General features: G+C 37.4%; 1 protein-coding gene across 11 annotated transcripts in view; it reads right to left on the bottom strand.

Annotated features, from left to right (window-relative positions):
- The window catches only part of MLIP (muscular LMNA interacting protein), a 231,919-nt gene that overhangs the window by 46,002 nt on the left and 172,758 nt on the right, over window positions 1-13,159 (bottom strand). For all 11 annotated transcript variants that reach the window (XM_046641218.1, XM_046641217.1, XM_046641223.1 and 8 more), the window contains one exon: window positions 8,444-8,572. In XM_046641218.1, coding sequence (XP_046497174.1) covers window positions 8,444-8,572 — 129 coding nt within the window. The remainder of the gene's footprint in view (window positions 1-8,443; window positions 8,573-13,159) is intronic.

Below are 13,159 nucleotides of genomic sequence, written 5' to 3' on the forward strand. Positions count from 1 at the left end.
GTGGCAATAAATCATATTGATGATTTCTCAATACCCTACGAAAAGGAAGTAAATACAAAGTAATTTTTAAAGAAAGAAAAAGTCAAAATAAAGAGATTCTCTACCCAAAATTGCTCAATTCAAAAGGAAAAAAAAAATCATAGCAAACTCTATGGGGATAGGTATCATTTGTCATGATTTTGACCTAAACAGTAGATTATAAGACTATCCATCTCTCCAAACTTATGACCTGAGTAATACTTGGTCTTTTTTTTTCTTCCTTTTTTGGATCACCTAAGGATGTGGAATATCAGGAGGGTTCCAATAATAATTAAAAATGTAAATGCAGAATTTCAGGGTGAGAGGGCACCTTCAAAATTACTTCATACAGTGCCTTCATACACTCTAAGCGGATAATAAGATCCAGCATCAGAAATGACTTAATCCAACAGCATACATTTATCATACAGACTATCTGACTTTTAAAATTTTATCTTTTAGTTGATTATCCTGAAACCTAACAATTGGGGAAACACAAGAGGGAAGGAGAAATGTCTAGAAAGATGGGGAAGCCATAATTTTGCTGACATATCCAGAGCTAATGAAAAGGTATGATGCTTATCAAACAGGGCTATCTTTTTAAGTAGAGGCTATGTGGAATGAGAGAAATTCATAAATGGTGTCTAACTTACCTCTTTTGTGTAAATCAAATAAGGAAAAGTTCTTAATTAAAATACAAAAAGAAGACACCTAATCAATGTTGGTTGAACCGAAATGCCGCTGGCAGGGATAGTATTGACTTTCATTAGTCACAGTATTCTTAGACCTGGAAGGGAGCCGAGAGATGGTCTGGTCCAGGGTTCTCAACCCCAGCACTAGTGACATTTTGGGCAGGATAATTATTGTGGGAGACTGTCCTGTACATTGTAGGATGTTTAGTAGCATCCCTGGACTCTACCTAATAGATGCCAATAGCACACCCCTCCCCAGCCATGTCAACCAACAATGTCTGGAGCTAAGTCACCCTGGTTAAGAACCACTGGTCTAATCCAATCTCCTCATTTCATTGATGAGGTTCAGGTTTCACAAATACACTGGGCAAAGCTGGTTAACCACATAATCATGACTAGAATCCACATTCCAGAGCTCTTTCTGTAAATCCAAGATGCCCTAGTTTCCCTTTGGTTTAATTACACATCAAAATGAATAAAGTCATCATATCCTGCCTGAATGTGGGTTCTAAAATGGGAGATGAAACTAGCTTGACCCTACAATACCCTGCCAAGGGCCAGTGCTTCCACCAAATACAATTCATGAGGGCCCAATACTTCCCAGAGACCATTTAGCCAAAGACTGAGAACAATACCTCTATTTTTCTGAACTTACCCAATGGAATAAATATCACCTATACTTGCTTTTATTTGAGCAGGTAAAATGTGCTAAGCTTCTTAACTCTACTAGATAAAGATAACTGACAATCCAGTTCCTGGTAGTTGTTTATTTTCTTACCAAATGTACTTTTCTATTTTCAAGGAAAAGTAAGGTAAAACAAATATTAAAGTGGGGCTGGCCCCTGGCTTGGTAGTTAAATTTGATGTACTCCACTTTGGCAGCCCAGGTTCATGGGTTCAGGTCCTGGGTACAGACCTACACCACCCATCAGCCATGCTGTGGTGGTGACCCACATATAAAGTAGAGGAAGACTGACACAGATGTTAGCTCAGGGTGAATCTTCCTCACGCAAAAAAATATATATTAAAGATCTAGAGCTCCATAAGATAATTGATATTTGGATAGCTGGGCCACAATAGATTAAATCTCATTTAGGATGTCCATATTTGGAGATTAGAACATTATTTTTGAAAAACTCTAAATACCTACCAGCTCCCATCCTTAGGAAATCACCAATTTTGAATTTACAAATTTACTACAGATCTCCTTTCCATGCAAGTTTTGAAATAAAGAAAAGTACATTTTTAATCCCATTTTCTTTTTTCCATATAGTTATTTTAAATCACCTGCTTCAGTAGCCTGACTTCAGTTTTCTATAGGCTGTACTTCTCAAGCTGTCTGTTTTTTTTAAGAGAATTGAAAAGACAGTTTATTTACCAGTTTTAGCTCTCTGCTTCTCTCTCTCCTTTGTGTTCTTTTGTCTGCTCTTCTCATTTGGATTTATTCTTTTCTCTGCTGAAATTACCTACTTAGTTATTTTATCTTTATCCCAACACTCTTCACACAATTCCTCTTCAAACTTATATATCTTGCTGTGACCTTTACATTTGTGACCTTTACATTCAAAGTCTGATCTCACCCACATTTTAAAATCTGTAACAATCTCTCCAATGTTTAGAGATGATAACATGTTTCAAACACATCAGTGTTAGCGTTTAGAGTCAAAGACTACATCAGGTTTTTACTACGTCCTCTATGCACTCTACCTTGATTCTGCTTTTCATGGGTCAAAGAAAATGTACAGTAGAGCAAAGAAAATCACAGGCTTCTCACTCTTATTGTATTTCAGTTGTGGAATTGAAACTGTGGAGGGAGGGAGAGAGCGAGGAGAGCACTGTAGACAGTGTCCTAGGAAAGAGGCCTTAGTTTTACCAAAATTATCTTATATACCATAAGACAAAATTATGCCAAAGACACGTGATTGCTTCCATCTACAGTTCTATTCATAGGATGACCTTGACTCAAAGTTCAAGGAGAAGTTTTGGGATAGAGATGTCTGTAAAGTAAAACAGAAGAGTGCACCTTTTTTCTTGCCAACAAATAAAACTAACTTTCTAATCTCTGAATAACATTTAATTTGGATATTACTTAAAATTATTTTTACACAGCTACCTTCTCTCTTTTGCATTCTAACTGTTGTTTAATACTTTTCAGATGAAACCAATATAGGATTTTTAATTCTATTTTAACAAGGCCTTATTTTAAAACTGGAGCAAATTTACCCAGAGGTTCTAAATTTGGCAATGGCCATCCCTCTTAAATAAAGACATATAGGGATAGCATGGGTGAACAAAGCATAGAGAATACATTTGCTTAAAGCTTTCAGATTGTCCTTGTTTCTCAGTAGATTGGGGTAAGGTCAGACAGTACTTATTCACCAAATATTTGTTAAGCAGCTAATGTTTTAGAGCTTAACTAATTATTAGAATTATTAGGATAATTCTATCAATTATGATAGAAGTGGCAAATAGGCCCTTTTTGTGTGGGGGGAGGGTGGTTTAAGCCAGTGAAAATCTCTTTAAGATTCTGACCCCTACACAAGGCAAGTGAAGGGGGGCAGGGAAAAACTCCTTTAGCAACGTAGACACCTGCTACGGAAAATTGCAATTCTTTATTCCAATATTCCAACCTTGACACACACACAAGGTCAAGAGAAAACTAAAGCCAAAAAAGGGGAGAGATGAAATCCTAAGTTTAAAGAGGTGATTCCATCTGATTCTATCCTGGAGTAAAAAGCAAATATTATCTCTAAAGGACACTGTTTAAAAAACGTATAAAACTGAAAAAATGGTTGATTGTGTTGATGATAAATTATCTATTACATATAGTACATAACCTGTTTATGATAAATTGTCTATTACCTGTTACATATAGAGGAAGGAAAGAAGAAAGGGAGGGAGGAAGGAAAACAAAAGAAGAGAAAAACTCACAAAGATTTCACTACTTGAATAAACAAAAACAACATGGTAAAACTTGGAGAAGACAAATCTCTGGTTTTAACCCTTCCAAAAGAAATGTAACACTATAAGGAAATACAGTTCTCTCCCCCTTAAAACAAACCAACAAATCACTTAATCATTTCTAGACCTAAAGAGGTTAAATGTTTTACTCTAAAAATATTTCTTAATAAAATGTTAGCAATGATAAAAGATAATTTTATGACAAAAAAGAATGAGCCATCTTGATTGAGAAACAAATACTGAAAAAGTACTAATTTGTGGCAAAGCCAAAAGTCATTCAGAATAAAAGGCAATATTGTCAGTTTCACCTGATGACAAAGGTGAGTATTTGCCCTGTAGTCTTAACATGTGAGTGACACAAGGAAGTGAAGGTGAAGAAGATCACAGTGGAAATATAACTTGATGAATATTTATATAGAAATCTGAAAGTCACTCACATAATCATCAAAGCTGAATGTCAAACAGAGAGCATTTGGTAGGGAAGGGAGGTGTAGGGGAGGAAGACATTTCCTCTACCCATTGTGGGTTCTTCTGCCCGGAGAACAAATTAAATTCACATGAGACAGAATAACAGGAGAAAATTAAACACAGCTTTATAACATGTATACATGGGAGAGGCTCAGGCAAACTGAGCAACTCACCAATATGGCTAAAGCCACCACCTTAAATATCATATTCAGCTAAAGACAAAGGAGGATGTTGGGGGTGGAGGGGGAGTTGATCATGGGAGATTACCACACAAGTACAGTGAACAAATGCAGATTTAAGTCCTTGACTTTGGCATTGATTAAGAGTTTCTAGAGATAAGGTCATCTGCCCCAATTCTTCCTGGTACAGAGAGGGAGGCACCTTTACAGATGGAGATTTCCTTTACAATGTAAATGTCTCTTAACAAAGGGTAAGTAACTTCTACTCCTCAGAGCCTCCTTCCCGTCTGCAGTTTTTAAAAGTAACCAGCCTAAAATAATCCTCATGCCAAAGAGACATATCTTGGAGTGGCCAATTCCTGTCCCCCACAGAAGCAAGTCAGATGTCTGAGAAAAATCAGAAGGAAAGAAAGAATGAAAATACTACAACGAGAAAATTCCCTATAATTATCCTTTTATGTTGTCTGTGAAGTAGTGTGAAGGAAATTCGTTAAATGGTCATTTTTGTACAAAATCATGTTCTTTTCCCCACTGAAGTAAATTAGAAGGAAAATAAAATTTGAGGCCTACATGCTGGCAAGTGTTATTTCTCATTTTTTTTTTAAAAAAGGAGAGTATTTCCAGAAAAATCAGACGAAATTACAATATTCCTCCTTTAATTCTGTTCAAAACTTTTTGATACATTTCTCTAGGGCTTTAAGAAGGAAATGACATATCTAATATCAAGGGTTGAATGACTCATTTATAAAAAATGAGAGAGAATATTTTATGGAACATTTTATACAACTGAGGTTAGCAACTGCTATTCGTATTAAATTGAGAAACTTCAGGGAAGAAACCACCTTTAGCTAATTAGATACATTAAATGACCAGAAAGCAATCAATATATTTTGCAAACTCACAAGTAGTCAGACAAACTAAAAACCATTCAATTCTCTAGTATCTTCATTCTCGTCAGTAAATTGATTTTCTGAGATGCTCTGTCTTCTGTGTGCCCATTTGTCCAATCGATTCTGTTAATTATTTTCCAACACTGCTGTTCATTCTCAATAGAACTATGCTTCAAAGCACATCACCATAGTTTTAAATCCACATGTGGAGAGTGAGGATACTTTGTAATAACCCAAAAGGACCACAAATTGATACAGTAATGGATTTAAAGGTAATTCCAGCGAAGCATAAGCTTCATTCTGAAGCATTTTTGTTCAAAAATCCATCTAATATAGAATGATGCTTCCTGGCCTATGCCATTTTCGTGTAAAAGTTGTTGATTAACAAGTCTCAATTACTTGATTATGCATTTGGTTTCCAACTTTGCTTTTAGTACTCAGAGGCTGTCTCCAGGCAAATTTTCAGTTCATTATCAGTTTAAAAGCCTGCCCAGATGCACCTTCTTAAGCAACAGTAAATTCATTCCCGTCTGGTCTCATCATCTTTAGTTTGTGATCTTTTATAACAGAAAGTTTGAAATCATATTTTATGACAGTGAAGCTGCCAGGGGAAATTTATTGCCTTAACAATCCCATCCAACATCTCCTGTCATGTGGAACTGCCCCCAGTACAAGACAGATTAGTGAATGTGAGCTGCTTCAATTTGGCCCAACTGTCCGGCACATTTCCCATTACATGGGTGGGTGAGATCAGCTGAGTTTGGAACCATTCAATCCAGTCTGTGGCAGCAGTATAGAACACAGTAGTGACCAGAACTGAATCTGAATGTGCTCCCTTCTATGGAAGTTCTGATGAAGTAGCAATACTGAGATTATAAATTACTAGTCAATTCATTTTTTTAAGTAGATCTAAGCATCTACTCTTATGAGCCGTCTTTGGCCCTTGCCTCCCCTGTAGCACTGGACACAATGAGACGACAGTCCGAGCTCAATATAAGGAGGCCAGTTGATAGTATACTCAGTTTCCAGGGTGTAGTGGCCCCAAGGTTCTATTATCTTTTCCCTTTCATGCAGGGTCAATGAATAAGACCAGGGAACATTTGAAATTCACTTTTAAGTAGTATGCTAGACTTCTTTCAATTCTGAGTCTGCAAACTCCTTCTTCCCATGTTCCACACAGAAGTTGGGATACGCACAAGAAAAAATTGATGGAAAGAAAATATAAATAAGACTATGTCTGTGGCACCTTAATACTTGCAAAAGAGCTCAAATTTTCAACAAATTCTCTGGAAATACCTAGGTTTGTGTTGTACATAAACAGAGCTTTGAAGTTGCTGTGTAGTCAGGAAAAGTAATGAAAACAAATGGCAACTCCTTTGAATGACAAGAATTTTCTACATTTAAAAATGGAATTTATCATTTCAGAGGACAGTAAATTGTGATAAATTATAGGTAGATTAACCTGATATTCTGCAAAGAATCTCGTGTAAAATAAAATGCATAAGTTTGAAATTATTCTAATACAAAAGAACAAATTATTTTAGAGCATTAGATCATATTTCGAAGAATGTAAGTTATATGTGAAATTTATTTTAACTGTTGGCATTTTTGTCATATAAAACTAGATTATTCTTATAAATTTTTTGTAATGATCCCACACTGTGAATTAGTGAATTAGTGAAGACACATCTACAGATAAATAAGATTTCTCTAATTTAAATTGAGAACTACATTTTATTCCATAAAATGAAAATAATTGCCTTTAATTATCATTTTCAATGATATTAGTGTCTTCTAAAAATTTTTAACTTATCAAAATCATATCACTCTTCAGAAAGTATATACAGACAGAAAATATTTTCATCTCCATTCGATAAATAAAATCTATAGTTAATCTTGAGAAGGTATTTATACTGAACTTTCCCAAGGCTACAGAGGGATTTCTGACCCAGTCAGGGTCAAACTTAAATTTAAGTAACCCAAATTTCAGAGTTTGAAGGATCTTTAGGAAGTTCCTGATCTGAATGCCTCTTTTTATGCATTAAGAAACTGAAACCTTGGGGCCGGCCCCATAGCCCATTGGTTAAGTTTGTGCACTCCACTTCGGCAGCCCAGGGTTTGCCTTTTCAGCTCCTGGGCGTGAACCTATGCACCTCTCATCAAGCCATGCTCAGATGGCGTCCCACATAGAGGCACTAGAAGGACTTACCACTAGTATATACAACTATGTCCTGGGGCTTTGGGGAGGGAAAAAGAGAGGAAGATTGGCAACAGATGTTAGCTCAGGGCCAATCTTCCTCCCCCCACCCCCCCAAAAAAAGCATACCTTTAGAAAAAAAAGAAAGAAACTGAAGCCTAGAAAGATGAAACAATTTTCTCAGGCTTATAGAGCTAATGTGTGGCAGATAAGATATTCCTTATGTTTCATAAATATGAATGTAATTTTATTACAGATTACCAAATGTGGTGATCTTATGTGTCCTTGTTGTATCCAGAAAGATTTCTGGATTGCTTACATTGCTTATCCACATAATAATGTTTGACATATAAACCACATAACCTATGTCTATTTGTTGCATTTTAATAAGACAAATAAATATGTCAAGATTATCTTTGAAATAATTTACCAAGTTTTATATCATGTATTTTCATATTTTTCCAAATATCTTATAAAGTACCATCAACAACCTTCCATTATACTACCTCCAACATAAAGCATATACAAGGGGAAGACCTTCTTTACATGTAAACCAAATGAGCAACAAAGCCTTGGATAACTTGAGCCCCTGTCCTCTAACTAGTACCACTCAATCTAGGCCCTCACCTCACCTCTACTATGTCAATATGAATCCAGACAATAGAAATTTTGTCAAACGTACTAATATACTAAATCTAAAATATTGCATCTCTTCAAAAGGAGACAGGATTTTAGAAATAAGAGTGCAACACCTATTTGACTCATCCAACCAGTGTCTTTATAGAGAGCAAAGTCCCAAAACAATACCAGCACTAGGTAGAAAATTTTTAGGAAAAAAACATTGAAATACTTCAAAATACCATCCTGAAAATATATAAGAATTTCTTTTTATTATGCAAAATTGGATCTTTTTTTTATTACTAAGGATATTCCAATCAGATGAACACAGTCTTGCACACACTATATTCAGAGAGGCAGCACTAGGTTTTATATAGTCATTTATCAAAATATCCAAGATTTTCTCATGGGGATGCTCACCTGCTCAGAAAAGAGGTCACTGTTATCTTCCAGGTATTTACTGAAAGGGTTGGGTTCATAGATTTCCTCCTCCTTCTTCAGTAAGATTTTGGATTTTACAGGTACTGGGCGAATTACTCCAGGCTTAGTCTTCATGTCCATCAAATAAATTTTTAAAAAATAGAGAAATAAACACTATTAAAATAAATAAACATGTATTGTCATTCAAATGTTCTCACAAAAATTTATATTTTTTTAAATTTTAAAATGGTTTCACAAATACAGAAAAACAGCATGGAAATCAAATGATGTTAACTAATGTAACTTTAGTTTTCAGTTAACTGTTACAGTAATCGACTCATAAAGTCCACTGTCATGACGTTCAAAATGCAAAACATTCTTCATTTATCTAGCCAAACACGTTCTCATAGCCTTGCCAGTGCATTCAGTCAATAACTATTTCATCTGGTAAATACAGAGAGCATCCTCGGTGCCAGGCAGCATTCTCATTCTGGGCATAGCAGGATAGAGGAATTTGGCACATCCACCACGACCATAACAACTTTCCTTTTCTGGAAACTGCCCTCCATGCCCCCAAATCCACAGAGCTACACCCCCAGAAACCAAGTTCATAGTATGTATGATGAAACCAGGGGTGGCCTACTGACCTCAGAGGGTGAGCAGTGGGCAGCAAATAGATTGTGTCTCCTAACAATGTGGACTAGTCATTTAAACTGCTCTGCAGTCACTTTAGGAGATTGAAATTATAATACGCAACTAGGCAGCTATGGGAAAGCCTTAACCTGAGACGCTAAGGGCTTTCCAGAATTGAACTTCAAAACATACCTGCAGCCCAGTTGGATTTCTTGTCCTGAACCTCCCTAAAACTTTCCTTTTCTTTTACATGGATTCCCTTTCTTTTCAAAGTCAAGTTTACTTCTGTAACTTGCAATCAAGAGTGTTAGCTAATAGACTGGTCATTCAAGATTCATAAACTTCGACCCAATGTCAGTATGATGAGAGAGAAACAAAGAAATCTAGTTTGGGGCAGTTTCAAAAGGATGTTTCACAAACACCAAAATCTTGTTACACCGTAAACTGTCACAAAATGATTGATAAGTTTACAAAAACATCCCAAACAAGACTCAATAAAAAGTTGTGACACTTTTTCTGTTTAAGCAGTTTGCTGTAATCATTCTTCTCAACTCCATTTCCTCTAGGAAAATAGTAAATTAGCTCTCCTCAGTCAATGCTGATGCTCACAAGTGAAGCCTTAAGGGACTACATCTATCTCTCTGCTCTATAAACTACCAGATATATTTTGAGTCTTGAATAAATGCCGCTCCGCAATACTTCTTTCAATCGATATTTTCCCAGTTGTCTTTCATATATATGCCAACTGGGGAAAAACAGATTGAGAAAATCGCTATCTTCCCCAGGCTGAGAAATATCTCCCACTTAAGGAAGTGATTTCTCTCGAGGGGAAAAATTGAGCAAGTAACATCCACTTATGCATGAAGTCACACAGTTGAGTATACGTATGAGAGCAATATCCCTCCAGTCAACTCAACAGAGGAACAAAGCCCAGACAGTCACTCATTTCTACAGCACCTGTAATAAGAGAGATGCCTGGTATCTGGGTCATGATCCTAAGTTGTCTAGACTTCCTGTCTCTCTTTCCCACTTGACTTCCTGTTTCATTTCTCCTTCCTTCTGCTCCTACTGCTGTGCCACCTACTCTCCTGCTCCTTTGTGAGGCAGGAAATCCATACAACAACTCCAGTACTCAGGGCCTACCAGGTTCTAAAACCAGCCTGTAGCTTTAGGAGCTAAGCTTGGTGGCAGCATGCAGAACAATGAAAGCAGAAAGAAGAAATCTGACCAGGAGTGCTTGACATGCCAAGAGAATCCCTCTGCCAGAGAAACATGGCTACCCGGTTCCTGTATGGGTAGCAAGCAGATATTTTGGGTTATCCTGGCCTGGAGCCTTTCACTCAGGTCACCTCTCTTGGGGTCATTACCCTCCAGAATGAGACCAGAAAAGAGACTCTTCCAGTTGGTTGGTTGTCAAGGACCTTCAGTATCAGAATCAGTTACTGAAGCTTCTCCCATAGACCCAGATTCCATATCTTATCTTTATGGTATCAGGCACTGTACTGAATACTTTAGATAGATTATCTCATGGATTCCTTATGAACAACTCTGTGAGACGCTTTAAAGAGAATAAGTTACATGCCAAAGACATGAAGTTTGTATTTGGAGAAGTCAAGATTTAAATCCAGGTCTGGTCAGATCATTAACCTCATGATTTCAATTATTCCTCTGCCTTCTCCAGAGAGAGAGAAACAGCATAGATAGAAACTTTAAATCATTTTTTAACACCTGTCTCTGTAACTTCCCCTGACCCATCAATCACAATTACCACACCCTTGATTTTGGCCATTGTTACCTCATTCTTTGTCATTTATCTTTTCTTTTCACTAGACTTTCTAAATCCAGTTTTTCTTTCCTTAAGTGTGGCACAAACATTCCTGACAAAAGAGTATTCCTGGAACACTTAGGACCTGACGTTTTCCTGCTCAATACACAAATCCATATGTCTTCCCTTCTGCTACACACACACACACACACACACACAGACATCCCACACTCCACCTCCTAAAGGACTATAGTTTGTGTGGGCAAGATATCAAAATGTATACTGATGTTTCTCCAGATCTGGTTAAAAACCCACTCCTAAGAAGCAGCATGATATTGGTCGGGGGAGAACATCATGGATATAGATTTTAGTTTTTGCATTAGTGTTAATAGACTGCATGACCTTGAAAAAGCCATTCAATCTGTCTGGACCTTCTGATAAAGGGTTATAATTCTAACCCATGATTAGGTCCTTTAATAACCAGTAATGGCACATTTTATTATTTACCCTCCTGCCTCCTCAGGAACCACACCACACAGAGTTATTGCACAAAATTTGTTTCTGCATACTCAAATCCATCATTCAAACAATATTCTCAAAGTGCCTTTTAGAAAGTCTGAAGCAACTGGTGCTGTTGCTGGCACACAAGGCTGCCTTGGAATATTAGTAAGCTTCCTCTCTGTTCTTCCTAAGACCCGTTCCTCAATGTCAAATGGTCATTTAATTTACATTTGCTAAAGACTAAATTGCAACACAAAGTAAACTAATGGTTCTATTCAACTAAGAAGATGTCTGCTTAGCACCTTGCCACTCAGAATGGGGTCTATAGACTAGCAGCATCAGCACCACCTGAGAATCTGCTAGAAGTCTGGCTCTACTGCAGACCTATTGAATCAGAACCTGCATTTTAACAAAATCCCTGGGTGATTCATGTGCACATTAAAAAACGAAAGATACTCAACCAGAACTCATCCCATTAAAATGTCATGCTGCCCATCCAAAGATAGACCTTCCTTGGTCTGCCATCCCAGAGACATCTGTTTAACCTTGAGCTTCTGCCTCCAGACTGAAGGAGAGGCTTTAGAACACACTATCCTTTATTGATTTCTACTCTACATTGCATCCTTGCTCATAGTTGCCTGGTATCTTCAGACTTCAAGTAGACTTTGGTTCTCTAATTCGGGCAAATCTAATTTGCTAAGTCTGGGTCCAAACGAAAGCAAAGGAAATTAGATTAATCAAGTTAGAAGAGTCTATAAAGGTGAGCTACTACAAGATTGTCATTGTCCAGCAATATTACAACTAAACTAGCCCAAAGAGGCCCTTCTTTCATTTTTATGTGCTATGGAATCCATAGAAGAGCTGGACTCATGATTGATAGACACAAATATTCTTACGATGCCAGAGAAAGCAATTCCATAATTTTCTTTCCAGCCTAAGCGGAAAAATAAAAACAAGCAATAACTCTCAGAGTCAGCACAAAGGGCACAGAAAGAACAATGAGGTTCTCCAAATGGCAAATTTCAATTCATTTTGATGAACCTCCTGAGAACCGATTTATACTGAACGTAAGACATTCTTGAAGTGCCTCAAAGACAAAACAACTATCATTTTGGAGTTCTGAGGCATACCTCTCTCCGATGTTCTCCGGAGCCATGTTGCCAATTGGGACCTAGTCTATGTCAGGAACCGTAGTGTCTATGGAGATGAGTAAGACATAACCCTTGTTCTCAGAGTGCTTACAACCCAGCTGAGAAAACCACAGAACAATCACAGTATGAGTCAAGTCATGTCACTCGACTCCTCTCACAGCTCTCTAATACCTCACCTTCTCACTTCAAGTAAAAGCCAAACCCTTGCAATGCCTGCAAGGCGCTGTATGACTCTTCTTTCCTATGCCCAACTGGCCTCACCCTTTCCAGCCAAATCTCCTGCTCCTGCCCTCTCAGCCCCTCACTCTCTCCACTCTAGCACATATGCTATGATATCCCCTCCTCCAGGAGTTTGCACTTGCTTTGTGCTTTGTCTGGAACTCCTTTCTCCCTTTCCAGGAGTACAATCCTCACCTCCCCTTACTTAACCTTATATTTTTCCATAGTACTTATCAAAATCTGACATCTGTTCATGTATTTGCTGTCTTGCTTTCTCCACTAGAATATAAAATCTGTGAGGCTAGAGATCTTTGTTTTGTTCACTGCTGTATCTCCAACACCTAAACTGTGCCTGGAACATACTAGGTGCTAATAAGTACTTGAAGAATGAATAAATTAATTGTCAGGCAGAAGCCCAGTATGCTGGTTATAATCCAGTATGGAGGC

Source organism: Equus quagga, chromosome 15 (assembly GCF_021613505.1).
Source record: "Equus quagga isolate Etosha38 chromosome 15, UCLA_HA_Equagga_1.0, whole genome shotgun sequence".
Taxonomy (NCBI): Eukaryota; Metazoa; Chordata; class Mammalia; order Perissodactyla; family Equidae; genus Equus; species Equus quagga.